The sequence below is a fragment of the Drosophila bipectinata genome, chromosome 2R, assembly GCF_030179905.1.
Source record: "Drosophila bipectinata strain 14024-0381.07 chromosome 2R, DbipHiC1v2, whole genome shotgun sequence".
NCBI classification, from domain to species: Eukaryota; Metazoa; Arthropoda; class Insecta; order Diptera; family Drosophilidae; genus Drosophila; species Drosophila bipectinata.
In genome coordinates this window covers 11,094,120-11,110,459 of record NC_091737.1, presented here as the reverse complement: position 1 = coordinate 11,110,459, position 16,340 = coordinate 11,094,120, and the positions used below count along the sequence as shown (strand labels likewise).

Below are 16,340 nucleotides of genomic sequence, written 5' to 3'. Positions count from 1 at the left end.
AAACAGAACCCACAACGTCATCGATTACCAAAAAATTGATAGAAAACGATGAGGAGGTTTAATTTTGTTGGGTGATTGAGTTGTTAAGTGCTGACTGGATCAGTGACTCGATAAGATTTGAATTCCCGACTAGAGATGACTCATTGCATCATTATTTGTACTTGATTAATGGCTCTGTACTTCTGGTATGTGATTACTTTATCGCCGGGATCTGCCATTGTCTTGTAAGTAACTAGGAGTTCTGTTGCTCCAAAAGTGTTCCTCCAAAATCAGTTTATCCAATTAGTGCGGCGATTGATTTATGTAGTTTTCTGCTGTTTTCGAGACGTCTGCACGGCTGAGACGATGGACTGCAACTAATTAGCCCGCCCTGGTCTGGTCTAACAATATACCAGCCATTCGATTGAAGCCGCCAAAGTGCAGGCCAAATAAAAACGAAAAATGGCGGAAATGGGCAGAAAATGGCTTACAAAATGCTCAACAGCGCCAGTGGGGGTACTACAGGTGGTGACTGGGTCATTGATTGTGATTTTCTTACCTTATTCAGCACCGCCGTGGCCAACAGATCCTGGTAGATCTTTGGCTCAAAGTAGTGCTCGGTGCGGTGGCGACGCTTTAGGCCATTTCCATTGGCCAGCTCAGAGACATGGGACCTGGTGTCCAAGCTGATCTCCGAGACAGCTCCACTGGCACTCAGGGACGTACTCCGCAGGGTCTCCGCTATAATCGTCTCGATGAGACTTCTTAGCCGGGTCTGCGTGATGTCGGCCAGCTCGTTGTTATTGTTATTGTTGTTGTTGTTGGCGGTGTTGGTATTGCCATTAGTGTTGTTATAGCCATTCACTATGGCCGGGAGATCTGAAAGCAAGTGCAGAGCTTTGTCAGACGAGAAACAAGACCCAGAATTTGGCCAACAATAATGCTGGGTTAGCAAAGATCGATACAATAAAAAGTGAAAACTTGGTTACTTCTAGGCGGGTGAGTGTATGTGTATGTGAAAGGCAAAGAAAGTGAGCGAGTGTGAGTATTTTAGCCATACCTAATTTCACCTCAATGACGTAAACGACGTAAAATACAATTACGGCCACAACGGCATACATGCCCGTGACAAGGCCCAAAGTAAAATCCATGCTGCATGCACATATATTATTTATATCTTCGGTCTGGATGATATTCCCGATACTCCGCCTGATATCGCCGGCTCTTTATTGTTTATTTACGTATTTGTACTTTTGTTTGGGTTTTGTCTAAAGCTTTCATTGATATAACGGCTGGGCGGCGAAGCTGTTAATTATATTGAGTAAATATTTGAGTTCGTTTTGTTTCCCTAATTGAGCTCGAAGCATAAACCTGTCACCGCCTCCCCGGAACGCTCTCTAAACCCTTTAATGAACTCCACTCATGCTGAAAATCGCGAGTATCGTTCGCATATTTATCATTTTCCTTTGACATGCCAAGTCTATTAACATATTGCGGTTAATACCACGCCGCATAATGAATAACCCCGAGTTATCTATTTTGCGTTACAATACCGCCCATATATCTTTATCTGACGGGCTACCTGGCTGAATGCTTTTGAGCCTCTGTCCCCCGTTACTCATTCAGGTGTGCAAAAATAACAAATACGAAAAAATATCACAAGCAGATACTTTTGTATCTGCTATCCAGAACCAGCATTTGTGGTCGAGTCATCAATGGGAATAGCAAACGGAATCTTAGAAACTGGCCCCCTAGGACAGAACCAGCCGGATCACTTTTCAACAATCGTTCTCAGCCACTCCAAAGTTCAGGGTTCAATGGAAATCACTCAAGCAATTATCAGCGGGCAGAGTAGTTCGGTTTATTTCACTTTTAATACTTAAAACTCCTGCCCCTGAAAAAGGGTTCAAGTGGCCTGATAACTCGCCATCAGATAGCTTCGACTTTGGTACGATCAATTAGGGCTTTTGCGATAAGTTGGGTGCACAGCAAGGTTTTATAGACATCTTAGTTAGGGTTTCGTTGACTTAAGGTCAGATATAAACTGTCAAGGGGGAGCAGGCACACTAGCAGACTCATAGACTCGTGTCGAAAGTCCACGTTCATCAATGAAAGATCATAATTTGTTGTTAATCTCGGGATTGCCAACACACATAGGAGTAAGCATTGAGGGCTCTAAGCGGGACTGGGGGATCATTAATATTTATTAGCGTTGATTAAGGTCTCTTCCTCGTCTGTCAGGTTGTTTTACCTCACGATTATTGATTTCTAATTTTGTTCATTTCATTTTTTGCCAACTTGCTGCCGGGTCAAGGTTGGCGATAAGTCATAACTAACTCTGCGATCTTTTTACGTGTTCATATGTTTTACTGTCTTATCTCTCTGCCCTGTCACCTGAAGATGGAAAAGTTCTTGCTTTTGTTTTTGGCCAAATTCTTGTGTTATTTATGTTGTTTTATATGCCATGTTATCACTCGCGGATTCGGTTGGTCCGGAGCCCGTTTTGGCGTTACGATCTCGGCGCGACGCTTCTGACAACTGAAGCGGTACCGTGCGATTCCCGAGCAGCTAGCAGCTGGCGGTAGACGGCAAACGGCGAGCGGTGAGCAGCTAGCGGCTAGCGGTGAGCGTATACCGTCTAAACGCTCACTCACACTCCCAAGTTGGACTAAGTGATTCCCTACAGTGGGCCCAAACGCGGAGTTTGGCTTTGTAATTCACAAGCCGGTGATTACATGGCTAGGAATTACCAAAATCAACTCAGAGCGTGACCATGTCAATCGCCCAAGCCCCTGAGTGGTCGTGTAAGTAAGCCATTTACTTCAATTTACAAAACTCGGAACCAGTTGGTGAGCAAGGCGCCCACAGTGCGTATGATTAATATCTGAGCTAAGGCCAACTGTCTGTGCCAGCGAAATGCAAGTGTGTGTTTTATTCCGTATCATATTCCTCCGACTGTTTTCTAGCAGTCGGCACTTCAATGGCAGGAGGGTACCTTATCACCGCTGTAAGCCCTTATCAGCCAGGCTGACTCTGTGCGCTTCTTATCAAAAAGTACTGACCGCGATTTTAGATTGCCTGTCGTTAGCTTTTTCGAGGGAGAAGTATTTATAGGCAAGGTTTGTTAGTGAGAGGAACTAGTGAGAATAATAGCGCCTGATAAGAGGGGCAATCATTGATTCATAGATTTCTTTTATGGTTATAGGGATTTTCTTCAAATCAGTTATAAAGAAATGCATGCCAAGGCTAGATGGTTATCACACAACAAAATTACACTCAGAACAACTCTAGTTTGTTTAATTTTCATTCAAAAAGTAGTCTAGTTATCGGAATAATCGAAATGGAAATACATTCTTTTTTATTAATACGATTACTTTCCATTACAGTCTAAAAGAATACTACACATCGATAGCTTCTAGATTAGCATACACAAACTAAGGATTATGGGCGTCCATGCTCGATCGATAAGTGACTATCGGATATCGATTACTTACCACCTTTGAGCGCGCGCGCACACAAACCGTTCTCCAAATTGATAAGCAGGTTACTCAGCTTCGCATGGAATTTATCGAAGAGTTGCAAGTCTAATTGCAGATGTGTGTGTGTAGTTTTGGGTGTGTGTAAAGGTGTGCATATATTTGTTAATGAGCGAACAACACAAAATGGCAACAGATAGACTTTCGAGCAAGCTCCTGAACGAAAGCTCGCCTAAAAGTATGCTTTTTTTAAAGCCTAGCAACAAATGTTGCCAAGCAGCGCTAGGCACATTGTTGCCAAGCCAATTGAAATTTATTTGCGCAAATTACGCGAGTGCACCCAAAGTGCAGAAAATTGCATTTGCCCTAATCAAATCTAAGGCAATCAGTGTACTTACAGGTCTCGCTCTTAGACAGCTGCCCCACTTTGATCTGATCCAGGTTGCCGCCCAGCATTTCGGCCACGATCTGCTCCACATATTCGCGTATCTTGGCCCTTTCATCCAAATTGTTAGCCTGTCCTATCTGGCTAACACTCTCAAATTCTGCAATTCAAATTGTTTCGTTCATAGCTTGGTGTAATTTATAAGAATACTTACGCATACTACTATCATTGCCATCGCCAGCAATCGGTATATAAACCTCACTGCGGGCCCTCATGGGATAGACAAACTTGTGCTGGTTAAAGGACATCTGTTCCGCCACCCAGGAGGAGGTGTGGTCCAGGGACTCCTTGGAGTTCTGGCACAGTTGGCACTCCCATTTGGCGTCCTTGGGCCGCCAGTCGGCGCACTTGAGGCCGCGACAAACCGACTTGCCGCAGGTGCAACATGTGACATAGCTGGAAAAGACGAAAATAAATTGTTCTAGATGTTCTGAAGATTCTTTAAAGATCTTTATACCCCAATTATCATTTAGAATTTATATTTTGTTTATTTCATTGGGTTTTTCTATGAAACCTCAACCATTAACTGAATATCAAATATTTTTGAATCTAAAACATCTTCTATTTGAATATTCTAATGAATGCGAAATCATTCGACAAATGACTAACGGTTGTGACGCATTTGAAACTTTCACTTTGGGTTCTTTTGAGACTAAGCCTTTACCTCTTGACCCCAATATTTATACTCACTTTTTGGCACTGCTCAGATCCAAGTCTGCACAGCAGACATTGCAGTTGTGATCCTCGCGGGTCTCCTCCTTCGTCCACTTCTTATTGGCTAGTTTACTGGAAAAAAAGGCGGAAAGAATTCTATGGTTAGTCCAAAATAAGGAAAACAAACATCACGATTAGTCAGGTCAGTTCTAGCGTAGCTCTGGGGTTATTCAACGGCCAGAAGGTCAAGATAAGCAAAGTGTTGGACAAAAAAATCAGCTAATTAGTCGTTGTTGGCCAGACTCGCCAAATCAAGCCAAAAGATCGCGTTGCCAAAGCATGAAGCTGGACTTCCAAAGACTTCCCTGTTGCAGCTGGTATTTGCAATTGACTTTCTCCAGCGCCCCATTCCAGAAAATTGCATAAGTAACATGCAAAACCCGTTGGACCAGGCAAACAAAAATAACGTTTGTTTTCTAGCCAAGTTTATTCAACTCCCTCAGGCCTGCCAGCCGGGAGTACATCAGATGCCTTAAAATATACCAATTTGCAGCTTAGAGCTAATCACACGTCTTAAAAGCTAAGAGACATTTTGTCGCCACTCGGATTATGTCAGTCACTTACAGTTCTTACACAAGACCCGATTAAAAAGAAGGGAATTCCTAGGTGTCTTGTACGTGCTCGCAATCGTTAATCACAAAAATCATTCCGCTGTTAAACCTATTCAAATGGCAAATTTCGCAATTGCTTACAAACAAACAAATACAATTTAATGATGAACGGAAAGCGAAAATATTACACATTCGGTAGCTGGCAAACTAAATAATTTTTAAAAGCAATACATTATAGGAAAAATATATATATAGATTCAGTCCACAGTATACCCGATCTAACCAAGTTTCTAATTAAATCTAATTAAAATCAATGTCCATTATGTGTGCAACTGTTGCTGCTGCTGCTGTTGTTGCTGTTGCATGTACTGTTGCTGTCGCTGATTAAATCGCATTCTGCGGCGTGCCCACTGGTCGTAGTTGTTCTCCAGATTCTCGTAGTAGATCTGTTCCTCGCGATCGTCGCCGTTGTCCTCCTCCCAGTCGTCGGCGGGTCGTCCAAAGACCGGGTTGCTTGTGGTTAGCTTGAGGAGGACCACCTCCATGGTGCAGGCCATGAAGAGGAAGCCCAGCACGGCAAAACTAATGGGCATGCACATGAGCCTTTCCACCTGGCACAGCAGCGTCGAGGAGAAAATCATTCTCCTTTTTTTGGGTGGCCGGTTGTTTGAACTGGTATGGGGATTGGTCTTTCAGGTATTCAAATTGTTTTTTGTCGAATGATTAAAGCCGAATTGTTTGCTGTGATTTGGCATGGCACTCGCGTTGAACTGTTTTCGCCAATGGAAGCACATAAATGCCAATTCGCTATCAAATCGCGATCCGCGTCCCCTCGACACTGACAACTTTCTCGCACAAGGTTTGCCTTTGTTATGCGCAGTTGGCTTTGAGCGTCGGCGGTCAACAGCTGAGATACAGATACATCGGGTCTCTCCATAACTCTACTATATACCTCGATATATCTCTGGCGTTCGGTGGCGTTGCTCATGCGCCGCGTGCCCCAATGCCGGTTTGTTAGACACTCGCGAGAGGATAGCCCCCCAGAGAAACGTAACGCTCTCTTCCTAGACCTCTCACAAACTCGTTAATGACGTAAGACGTAGCCCCCCCGAAATCGGAGGAGGAACAGGTCCATATAGCGGAGTGACTCCGCATATTTTCATGCAGATTTATGGCCTTTCTTCAATGATCTCTCTACAAGCCCGACTGGTCGACTGGTCCGTCTGGGGGGATATGGCTGCTGACAACCCGGTCAAGCAGGAACCGTTTTGGCGAGGGGAGGCTTCTCCACTCCAAAATCAGAACCAGCATCATCAGTTGTCCGGGCCTGTATACTATGCATATGCATTCATTTGTCTACTAATTTATTTTTTGGCTATACTTTATACATATATATTTTTCCCGCTCGGTGTCTCGGCCTGAACTTCATTAATTTCCAAATGCTAATTGTGAGAAACATTCCGCAAACGAGTTTGCCAAAATTCTTGTCTAGTACAGTAATTTATGCATGCTTTAAGCGCTTTATTAACTAATCAATCGAACTTCTGACTAGATTATTAGAATTACTAATATTTTAGGAATAAACGGCGCCAAGAATTCGCAACACCTTCAGCGAACGTTGTCTGGAAATCTTAAAAAGTCAAATAATTCAAGAAAGAGGAGAGTCAAAGATTTCCTCGAAATCTGAATGGAGAATCTGGGTTAATATATGTGTAAGTCTCATGTAGCCCATTAGCATATTCTCCAGCCTGAGAAACCATCAAGCCCTAGGGTTCTACGGTTCTGAATTAATATCTCAAAACGGGGCAAAAAAAAAGAAGCTTTCACAAACGTGTCGGTGATAACATAATCTTCAGGTTCTTCAAAGCTGAAGTTGTGTTTTGCGAAATCACCATAACTGTTTTATAATCACTCTAAAGATAAAGATAACACACTAGAATGTGTCATTTTTTATCATTTCTGTGAGATCATCAAAGGTTAAAAAAAAGGAGTTTTTTTAACTGAAATTGCACGTTTAAAGTAAGCGCCTAAAAGCATGCTTTGGATAATAAATTTGACCACAAAGCAGTCTAACTCATTCCGCCTTTTTATTGAGTTTCATGTTATTGTTCTCACAAACAGTTTTTAGAAGCAACTTTCGACGGTTGAAATTGTTTGGCCATAAGTTTTTGTGGATTTCACTTGCCACATGGATAACACAACCAGTTTGGTTCTCACTTTAACAGCAAATAAAGACCGAGAATATCTTTGCATATCTGTACTGCGGCATCGTAAGAAGTTAATTGCACTTGTCAGACTTTCCACAGCTCCGCAACTTGTTTTTTGCTTTACGAGCCAACAGAAACAGAATTAAATTTGATGTTTTTTGGCATTTAATTAACATAACACCTTAGGATGTAAGATATGGCACACATGGCACACTTTTGATGAAGTTAGCATTTAAAAAACAACATTAAACCAACACTTTTCAAACTTCAGATCAGTTTTGAAAAACACAATACTGCCACTTACCCAATAAATAATGTGTAACCGTAGCTGTTATTAATAATACTAATTACGTTGTCAACAAAACGCCTAATTAAGCCGCCATTGAGTAGTGACGAAAGGCAAACAATCGAGGGTGTTGTTGGCTTCGGCTAATTGTTATTGGCAATTCGTGACGCTTTTTAACTGGGCTTGTGGGTGGAGAGCAGACACCGGGCCTTGTAGAAAAGCTCAAGACAGCCCTTTGTTGGCCAACGACTTCCGCTTGCCATTCTGAAAGCGGGTTCTTGCCACCAAATTGGCATTACAGAAGTCAACGACTGAGAAGTGTCTGCAATTGTTATGAAACGGTCTAACGGTCTACAAACGACAAGCCATTGATAAGCCATTACACCTGCAGCATAAATAAGTTCGAAACAGGTGGCGCGGATTGCGCAATCCTTAATTAAGGCAGAGCTATGTACTGGATGCCCAAAGAAAGCAATTGCAACGCTGAAAAATGGCAACTGGCAAGTGGCAACTGGCAAGTAGCAGCTGGGGGGCCAAAGGAAAAAAAGTGGCAGCAATTATGTCAAATCTCATTTTATGCGAAACGCTCTTTCTCTTGGCAGCGGAGTCGTTTCCCACACGCAAACGCAATCAAGTCATGCGAAACGATGGACACGTAATCGGGACTGGAAGCTGCAAGCCCAGTTAAGTTAAGTTTTAGTTTCTATTTTTTTTTTTTTCGGGTTTATCTGAATCTGTTTTAGCCGCTTCTGCTGCACTGGCAGTGAGCACATGCACGTGCGGATGCGCCGGGGCTTACCTCACGTAGCCACGGATATGTGCCCTCGCTTATCGCTCCCCATTCGATTAACTCACCCCAGAACTCGCTGGGCGCCACACTGCAGCAGGTAAGCGCCTCCGATGAGGCCCACCAATGAGGTAAGTCCGAGCAGCAGGTTGCCGCTTCCCGGGCGGTTGATCGGCAGCTCCATGATGCAAATATACGGACGCATCCACCGCTTCACACACTGCGGAGTTGGCATTAAATTCAATTACTTTTCTGATTGAAATCAGCATCCGAAGCACAAAAACACCACACACACTACTGAAGAGCCCTTTGAAGTTACTTCCTATGCATTGGAAATCTTTGAATCGACTAAATCAAAGAAATTAAACTATTTCCTATACTACGTTTCGGGCCAATTCATACTTTGGCCTCAGTCTTATCAAAAAGTTTTGTTTGTTTGGTTTAATTTTCGACATCTTTATCGGGGTTTGGTCGAAAAGTTGTACCCTTTGCCGGGCATTTAAGTTGCTAAAAGTTAGCTTGGCCAATAATAGCATTTTATTAGTATTTTTTAACATAAAATTATTGAGCTTTTTTCTCAATAATCACGTTTATAAATATTTTCAAGTACACATTATTTGAAGAAATACTTAAAGGCAACTTCGTGACTTTAGATAATTTACTCTTTTATAAAAATTCCAGTAAATTGAGATTTAATATTGCCAACTAAACCCTAATAAAATAAACTTAAATTGATTAATTTTATGAACCTCGTCTCAAGTTTATTTTTAGGTTTAAGAACTTTTGTTCAGTCACATCCGTTTGAAGCACGTACGACGTTTGGTTATTTATTCGTTTAGTTATTTTCTTGAGTGTTTCTTTGTGTTTAATTTTGCACACTGCGATTAGCACTAATTAAAGTTGATAAATGAGAATATATGTCTGCTATACTGCAGGTTCTTATCGACAGCTTACGGCCTTCTCCTGTGAGATCTCTGATGAGAGTTGCGTAACTTCTTTGGCCTTTGGCTAATTAATTTTATAAAATTATGATCTTTTCTTGGTGATTTTGTGCTTCTAGACTTTGGCTGATTATCGTGTTATTCACTTCAGTTGGCATTAAATTTTTTTTTTATTTTCTATAGTTTATTCCACTATAAACTTCCAAGTGAACCGAAGTGAACTTCACTGGGGAATATCTGAATAAATAATTACCAAAAACTTTATGAATTTTGCTTGATTTTTTTTTTTTTTAATTATGTACAACGTTGATTATCAATCACTTTTCGGGGAATATCTTTTGGAAGTGTCTGCCACACGAATTGAACCTGCTAATTGCCATCGCCCCCGCTATCCGCCGCCCGATCACCGCCCCAACTCCTCAAAAATCAAGCCGACGACGACGACAACAATCCCGAACGCATGACGCAGAAATTGAAACAATTCGCGGCTGTTCACTCGTAACAAAACTGATTAAGATCACGAGGCTATATAGCCAAGTATAGCGGCTATAGCGGCTAAGGGCTGTGTAGCCTCCACTGTGGGCCAAGTTAACGATTGGAGCAGTTGACTCCGACTGGAGCGGCGACAGGTTTGTTTTAGGCAAGTTATATTTTGGTTTGTTTATTTTCTCGTACAATTAATATATAGCTCTGGGGTTTTGTTTGTCCACTTCGTTATTGCAGCGATCCGAATATATAAGGCTCTGCTGATTTGATAAGAGTTCCGCTGGCGCTGGCGTCCGGCGATAAATATATATCTCAGCTCCTATATACAGGTAACAATTCAGCGCCGACCGAAAAATTCACAGATAAGTGTCAAGACAATTCCGGAGGTTAAGTCACTCCGACGTATCTCTACTGCTCTATATACATCCAACTGGGTTAATACCAAAGCAAAATATTATTTTTGGGTGTATTTTGGAATTTTTCCGATTTGTTTTGTTGTAAATTTTGTTAAATTTTTGTAGGGTTTTGTGTGCGTTGCGTGCGAGTAACCAAAATGGAACTGGCCAATATTCGCGGACTGGGTCAGTCCAGCTTTTGCTGGACATGCACCAGAAAGGGGAAGGAAAGCAAATCCCCGTTGATCCGGCAAAGATGTGACAGTTATGGGCATACCACCTAGTGCTACCCCACCCACTGGTATTGGCACTGGCATTTCATATTGTCCAACGGGCCTTATGCAAATTCGTTGGCAGCTGCCAGTCACATGTCAGCGGCTTGGTGGCTTTTGTGGCAAGTGTTTGAGGCCCAAAAGAAATATGTTTGTGCATACCTTTGAAATCGATTGGCCCTGCCATTGGCCATGCAAAGCTTGCGGCAATTAATTGGTATTAATCAACTTAATTATGAAATGTTCGATAAGATTGCGGTTACACTCCCCAGGCGAGCCGACTCGTGTAGCGAAAATAAATATTTGTGGAATGGGGAACGGGTTCAGGAATCTTCAAAGACCTCTTCGGGTACACTATGCTAATTTTTATTCCAGAGCCAAAAATCCAAAGCCAAACAATGTGTGGAAAATGAGTTGGGCTTTTTATTATATAACATGAAAAGCTGGTTTTATTTAAAAGACATCATGCCTAATAACTAATAACTATAAATCATGACTCGTTTATATTTTCCAGAAATAAAAAGTATATTATCGAATTTTTATAGATTTCTTTGAATTTTTAAGACTATAACACTATTGCCCCTTAATAAAGTTAACAACTTCAAGCCGAAAGACAGACATTGTAGTTTAAAGAGGGCTCTTCTATGACAGACAGCTCATATACGAGTTCTTCAAAGAGGTCTCTTCAATTATGATCGTCAAACTGGGTAGGTCAACCATTATCGTTCTAATGGAACTTTTCCAAAACAAATTGCCAACTCATTTGAAAGTTCAGCAGCACTTCTAGGTTTCTCTTGGACAATTGTCATTCAAACATGTAGGATTTCCAGAAGAACCGACTGCTTACGGAATGACTTTGGGTTGCATGAACGAGCCAACGAATAAATTGACTAAATGAATGAATGAATGAGTGGATGACTGACTGACTGCGCCCGAGATTTTGTCATTTACATTTTGAGGTCGGCAAATTTTCATAAATTGATATCCGCCCGCAGTCTTGCAACTGGAGAAGCATGCAACCAATGCAGAGAAAAAAATTGTTTACAAAAAAAAGAGTATCAGAAGATCTTTGCGAAAAAAGTATAGATATGAGGGAGGTACTTATGTATAACGTACACTCTGATATAATGATAAACAAATATTATCTTTCTACAAGAATTTTGAAAAGTTAATCTTGGTAATCCACAAGTGAGACACAAAGTGCGCCTTTATCGCTTCCGAGTGCAAAAGTAAGAAGTTTCGGTTGCGATTGTGGGCATTCTGCATTCGAATCACTCAAGAACGCACCCAACTTGGCCCAAGCCAATCCCAGCTGACAGTTGCTTCCGTTTTGGCCACGCACTCACCTTAATCTATCGCGCAGCTGCTGATGGGTGAGGCGGTCCCGCTGCAACACCTGGAGGATGCGTTGGCACTGTTGCAGCCGTTGCCGCCTCCTCAAGGTCGGGGTCTCCGCCTCCAGCACCGCTATCCCGCTGTCCACACTACTGTTGAGCTGTTGCTGGACAGGACTACTCTCCTTGCTGCTACTGTCGTTGTTGTTGTTGTTGTTGTGTGCCACTGGCGATGCTGGTGTTGGTGCTGCGGGTACTTCACCTGCCATGTTGCTGCTGTCACCGGTGATTGTGCGCGGTTTGTTTGCAAATTTCGAACGAACGGCCCTAAGCCATTTCCGCCTCACTCACGCATTTAGTTCGCCGAGTACGAGTATCTCACGGGTTGAAACTGCGGGCTCTGCAGACTGCTGCCTCTCGAAAATGTCGCGCACATGAAAACACTTTTGCCAAACAAATTCGCTTCGCTTCACTTTGAATTTTTTCTTAACTTTTTACCACTTGTATTCAGTGCTTTTTGTGTGTTAATTACGCGCCAGTTACGACCATTGTTTTGCCACTGGAATCGGGCCGGCACTGCCTTAGACTTGCCAAGTGAGCTGCCCCCCCCCCCCAAAAAAAAAGTCGCTTACGGAGCAGCTTATCAGGCAGCGCGATACACAAATTCAAGACTTCCCATCACGGGTAGGCGTGCGTGTGTATGGGTTTGTTTGTGCCTGGGAGCGTTCGGTTTCGTACTGCAATCAAAGGAATTTTTGGTTTATTTTTATGGCTGGAACCCCATAAACAAATGCGCCTCCAGATAACGAGCTTCTCTTTGCCAGGTTCCCCCACCCGCCCAGCTCATTTCCAGATAACCAGAATCTTGCGATGCCTCATCCCGTGCCACTGACGTCAGAGTACTCTGTAACTGCCGTGTCTGTCACCTTCTCTGGTTGAGATTCATGAGATACAGATACATCCGAGTAATGCTGCTGCACCCATGAATGAAATATGCATCTACAGCTGCGGTTCGCACGCCCAAATATGTAAATTTTCGGGGGGGCACGTAATTACGTTGAGTGCTTCGATTTGGGCCAGTTAACCCATTTGGCCATTCGGCTAGTGCCCGGGGAGGGCGCATGGCTTAAGTGGCTCAACGGTTCATCTTTGGCAGCATCCAGCAAAAAACCCTAGGCCCCTCGGGGTACACCAGCATCCACCATCATCCAGCATCAGTATTTTGCAAGCCGAAACCGATGTCGGGCCAAACCGAACCGAAAAAGGCCAAAAACAGAAATCCCAGCAAATTGGAAAAGAGAAATTCTTGGAATGACGGGCCAACTCGGATTTTTTTGTTGGCCAGTTAAATTGTTGACTTGAAATGCTGACAGTGTGTCTGCTGGGGCATCTATGGATGGATAGATGGATGGATGCTGGATGGATGGCCCGGACCAGATGATTACGACTTTTGAACAACATTTCAGATGACAGCCGACGCACTTGTTGTTCAGGCTTTGCTTTTTGGCCATTGTAGATGGCTTTGGACAATGCTTTCTTTTCGTGAAAAGCAGTGTATGTGTTGAAATTCTCTGAATGGGATTTGGAAGATAATTTGGGCTGTGCAACACCGTGATATGCAGTTCACAAACAATGCAGCAATTAAAAATGCATTTGGCAATGCATTTCAGGCCCAAATCCGTTTGTCGGCGGGAACACCAAACGTTTTGCATATCATTTCAGTGGAGGTTGGTCAACTGAAATTGATTTCGAATCCAAGTGCATTGCCCAATGCATTATAGCTGCCACTACAACTATATGTATCTATGCGCTTGGTGCTGCTGCTGCTGCAGCTACTGCTGCTACGTTTATGTATCTACGAGATAGATTTGTGCAATTTTCACACAATTGTTCGCGGCATTCGCATGGCATGTCGAATTAAGTTGTTACAGAAACTAATCTGATGATTAATTAGACAACAATTTTAAATGCAATTGGGTCGCCGTCGTCAAATGGGTCAACTCCATCCGGAGAAGTGGCTAAAACGTGATACTGGAGCTACCTAATGGCTATATTAATTAAGACGGCGTTTTCATACACACTGAGAAAAGCTTGTTCAAGTTTTTAGTTTTAAACAAGGCCCTAATATTATATATTTGTGATCCATTTTCTCGGTGTATCTTTTGCCAATATTTGAAGGGAAACTATTTATCTGCCAGCGGGTGCTATCAGTGTGGGCCTTCCTAACGGTTTCACACTCTCCCTGGCCAGCTTTAATTGCCGCACCACACACATAGACACACACATACAGTGATAGTTGCACTAAAAAATGGTAAAAAAAAATGGTAAGCCGCAGGGCGCAGCCGCAACTGCCGATTCATTGGGAAATTAGTCAAAGCAATTCCACGCCAATGATGCGTTGCTCAGAGTTTCTTTTTGTGGTTAACAGAGCTGCTGCCTTTGCCCCTCCGACTTGCCACTATATGCTGCAGCAACAACAATCTGCTTAAATGAACGGAAGTCGACAGTGGAGACGCCAGTCGCTGGTTAATACTGTTAACCGATGCTGTCCGATTGGTTTTGGTTATCTCAGTTTTCTTATTTTCTTATTTTTTACTTGCTGGCTTTTGTTCGTTTTCAATTTACGGGTGAAATGTCTGTTATTTTTTCGTTTGTAAAAGTTGTTTTCGCAGCCATGGCTAACAAGAAAATAATGGACCGAAAAAAAAGAGGAAAATAAAAAATAAAACAAACAAAAAATCAATTGGATGCCAGCGGAAGTGCAACTTGTTGCCATTCCTCACAGTCGGGGGTTGTTTCAGGGTTCGATTTCAAATCCATACTAACTACAGTAGTCCCTCGAGAGAGACAAACAAAAGCTCAGAGGTAAACATTCAACCTTGCTCTCTGTTTTCGGATGACATTGACACCTGTCCACCTGTCCACCCGGTCACCTGGTCACCCTTAACCCCCAGCCCCCACCTGACATTTGTTCTTTCCGTTTTTTTGTCGCTTGTCGTTTTATTTTTCGTCATTTGGCTTTGCGCATGAGTCGCATGTTTATCCGACTGCTTGGCATATCGCACGCTCCAGTGACCCACTAGCCACCACTCGACACAGGACGGTCTCACAGACACAGGCACAGACACACACACACACAGAGACACAGACACTGGCGGCTAGAGCACTAAAATGTTTCGGGTTTTCGGGACAAGGCTCAAAGGGCTGCCCTTCGCCGTCGAGGTTGCGCTTCAACGGTTAGAGGTTCACTTATCGCACATGAAACTTATGCAACATAAACAACACACACTCTCCGTTCCTGAGCGCCACTCCGTGTGGTAGAGCTTGCGACGCAGCGGCTGAAACGCGAATGAGAGGTGAACGCCAAGTCTGGCTTGAAGTTTCTGCTTTACCGTTTGTTGTCACAGTCGTTCTCCCCATTGGAGACTCTGGTAGTGCTCTCGGCTCTCCCCCAATCTCTCTATTGTTGCTGCTCAACAGCTGTCACAAAAATTTAGCGGCAAAACTTTTGTTCTGCACTCTTTGCTTTTCTTTTGGGGGATAGAACTCGTTCCGAGGACGGGGTAGGACTGGACCTAGCTAAGCAAAAACGGGTTCCGATTTCAAGTTCGGCGCGGGTCTAGGGCATGGAAAGTGCGATTGCAGATTTAACCCTGGAATTTTTTCCAAAATAACAAAGGTAAAAGCTTGAGGTTCAGAAAAAGGAGTCGATCCATAAGTCCTCTTAGTAGTGATGATAGAGTATACTTAGAAAGTCCTTACTCTCATCCAATTTCTTGAAGAAAACATATGAGTATAATCCACATTAAATAGATATAAACTAGATACCACACCTCAAGATTCAGCGGGTTAAGCCTCTAATTCTTGTCGCCAGTACTTAGCTGCTTTCTTCTTCTTGGCTCTTTCTTTCTCGGCTCTCTCCCCAAGCTCTCTTCCTGTCCGTCTTCCACTTAGCGCGACGTGTGCTAAAACGTTAATTTGCATACATAAGGAAGCAATTGTAGTTGGAGATTGCGGGAGAAAGAGATACAGAGGGAAGACTGACCAGTGGAGATTCGGTTACACAAGTTCAGCTAGAAGGAAGCCTCGTAGCCAAAGTAGTGACAGACAGGTGGATAGACGGACCAAGACATCGGGCTAAAAATAGTTTATGGGACGTCCAGCCGATGCGAGAAATACCCTACACTAAAACCCGCGACAGGGCTATAACGACCTGGACCAGGCCTGGGTTTATGGCCAGCGCTGACCCAACTGCTAGGCACTCGGGTACTTGGCTTGTGGTGGAGTAGGAAGCGTTTAACTGCTTTTGAAAGACATTTGATACATGGGCAAGACGAGCTTGCGGAGTTTATTTTTGTCTGCGTTTTCTTTTGGTTTTATGTACCTTTTGCCGGCACTCCCTCTCTCTACCTCTTCCCAAAAAACACAAAAAACAAAGCTATGTGGCTGTTGGCCAGCAGCACATTG

At 43.1% G+C, this 16,340-nt stretch overlaps 2 protein-coding genes and 1 long non-coding RNA gene across 15 annotated transcripts in view; 1 reads left to right on the top strand and 2 right to left on the bottom strand.

Annotated features, from left to right (window-relative positions):
• Positions 1-15,211, bottom strand: part of M7BP (Myosin-7a binding protein) — a 29,855-nt gene extending 14,644 nt beyond the window's left edge. For 3 of the 12 annotated variants that reach the window (XM_070278813.1, XM_070278817.1, XM_017252591.3), the window contains exons 1-7: positions 15,163-15,211; positions 11,886-12,610; positions 4,591-4,686; positions 4,055-4,296; positions 3,854-4,000; positions 3,474-3,563; positions 539-858 (exon numbers count right to left, since the gene is read on the bottom strand). In XM_070278813.1, the coding sequence (XP_070134914.1) occupies positions 539-858; positions 3,474-3,563; positions 3,854-4,000; positions 4,055-4,296; positions 4,591-4,686; positions 11,886-12,142 (1,152 nt within the window). In that variant the 5' untranslated portion in view covers positions 12,143-12,610; positions 15,163-15,211. Of the gene's footprint in view, positions 1-538; positions 859-1,039; positions 1,285-2,230; positions 2,523-3,473; positions 3,564-3,853; positions 4,001-4,054; positions 4,297-4,590; positions 4,687-8,513; positions 8,767-9,639; positions 10,028-11,885; positions 12,611-15,162 lie in introns of those variants that run through there. The other 9 variants (XM_070278814.1, XM_017252588.3, XM_070278816.1 and 6 more) reach the window with 8 other exon arrangements.
• Positions 5,023-6,046, bottom strand: LOC108132970 (chromogranin-A). The gene has a single exon (XM_017252598.3). The coding sequence runs from the start codon at positions 5,804-5,806 to the stop codon at positions 5,486-5,488; it is 321 nt and encodes a 106-aa protein (XP_017108087.1). The 5' UTR covers positions 5,807-6,046; the 3' UTR covers positions 5,023-5,485.
• Positions 9,955-11,203, top strand: LOC138926108 (uncharacterized). Of its 2 annotated transcripts, none has more exons than XR_011442468.1 (3): positions 9,955-10,026; positions 10,110-10,756; positions 10,812-11,203. It is a non-coding gene; the product is annotated as an uncharacterized lncRNA (long non-coding RNA). The 2 variants fall into 2 exon arrangements; XR_011442469.1 differs by having other exon boundaries at positions 10,110-10,201; positions 10,394-11,202.
• Positions 15,212-16,340: the final 1,129 nt, after the last annotated feature.

Bases quoted from the DNA above. Each gene is read 5' to 3' on its own strand.
- LOC108132970 (XM_017252598.3), bottom strand. From the start codon at position 5,806: ATGATTTTCTCCTCGACGCTGCTGTGCCAGGTGGAAAGGCTCATGTGC.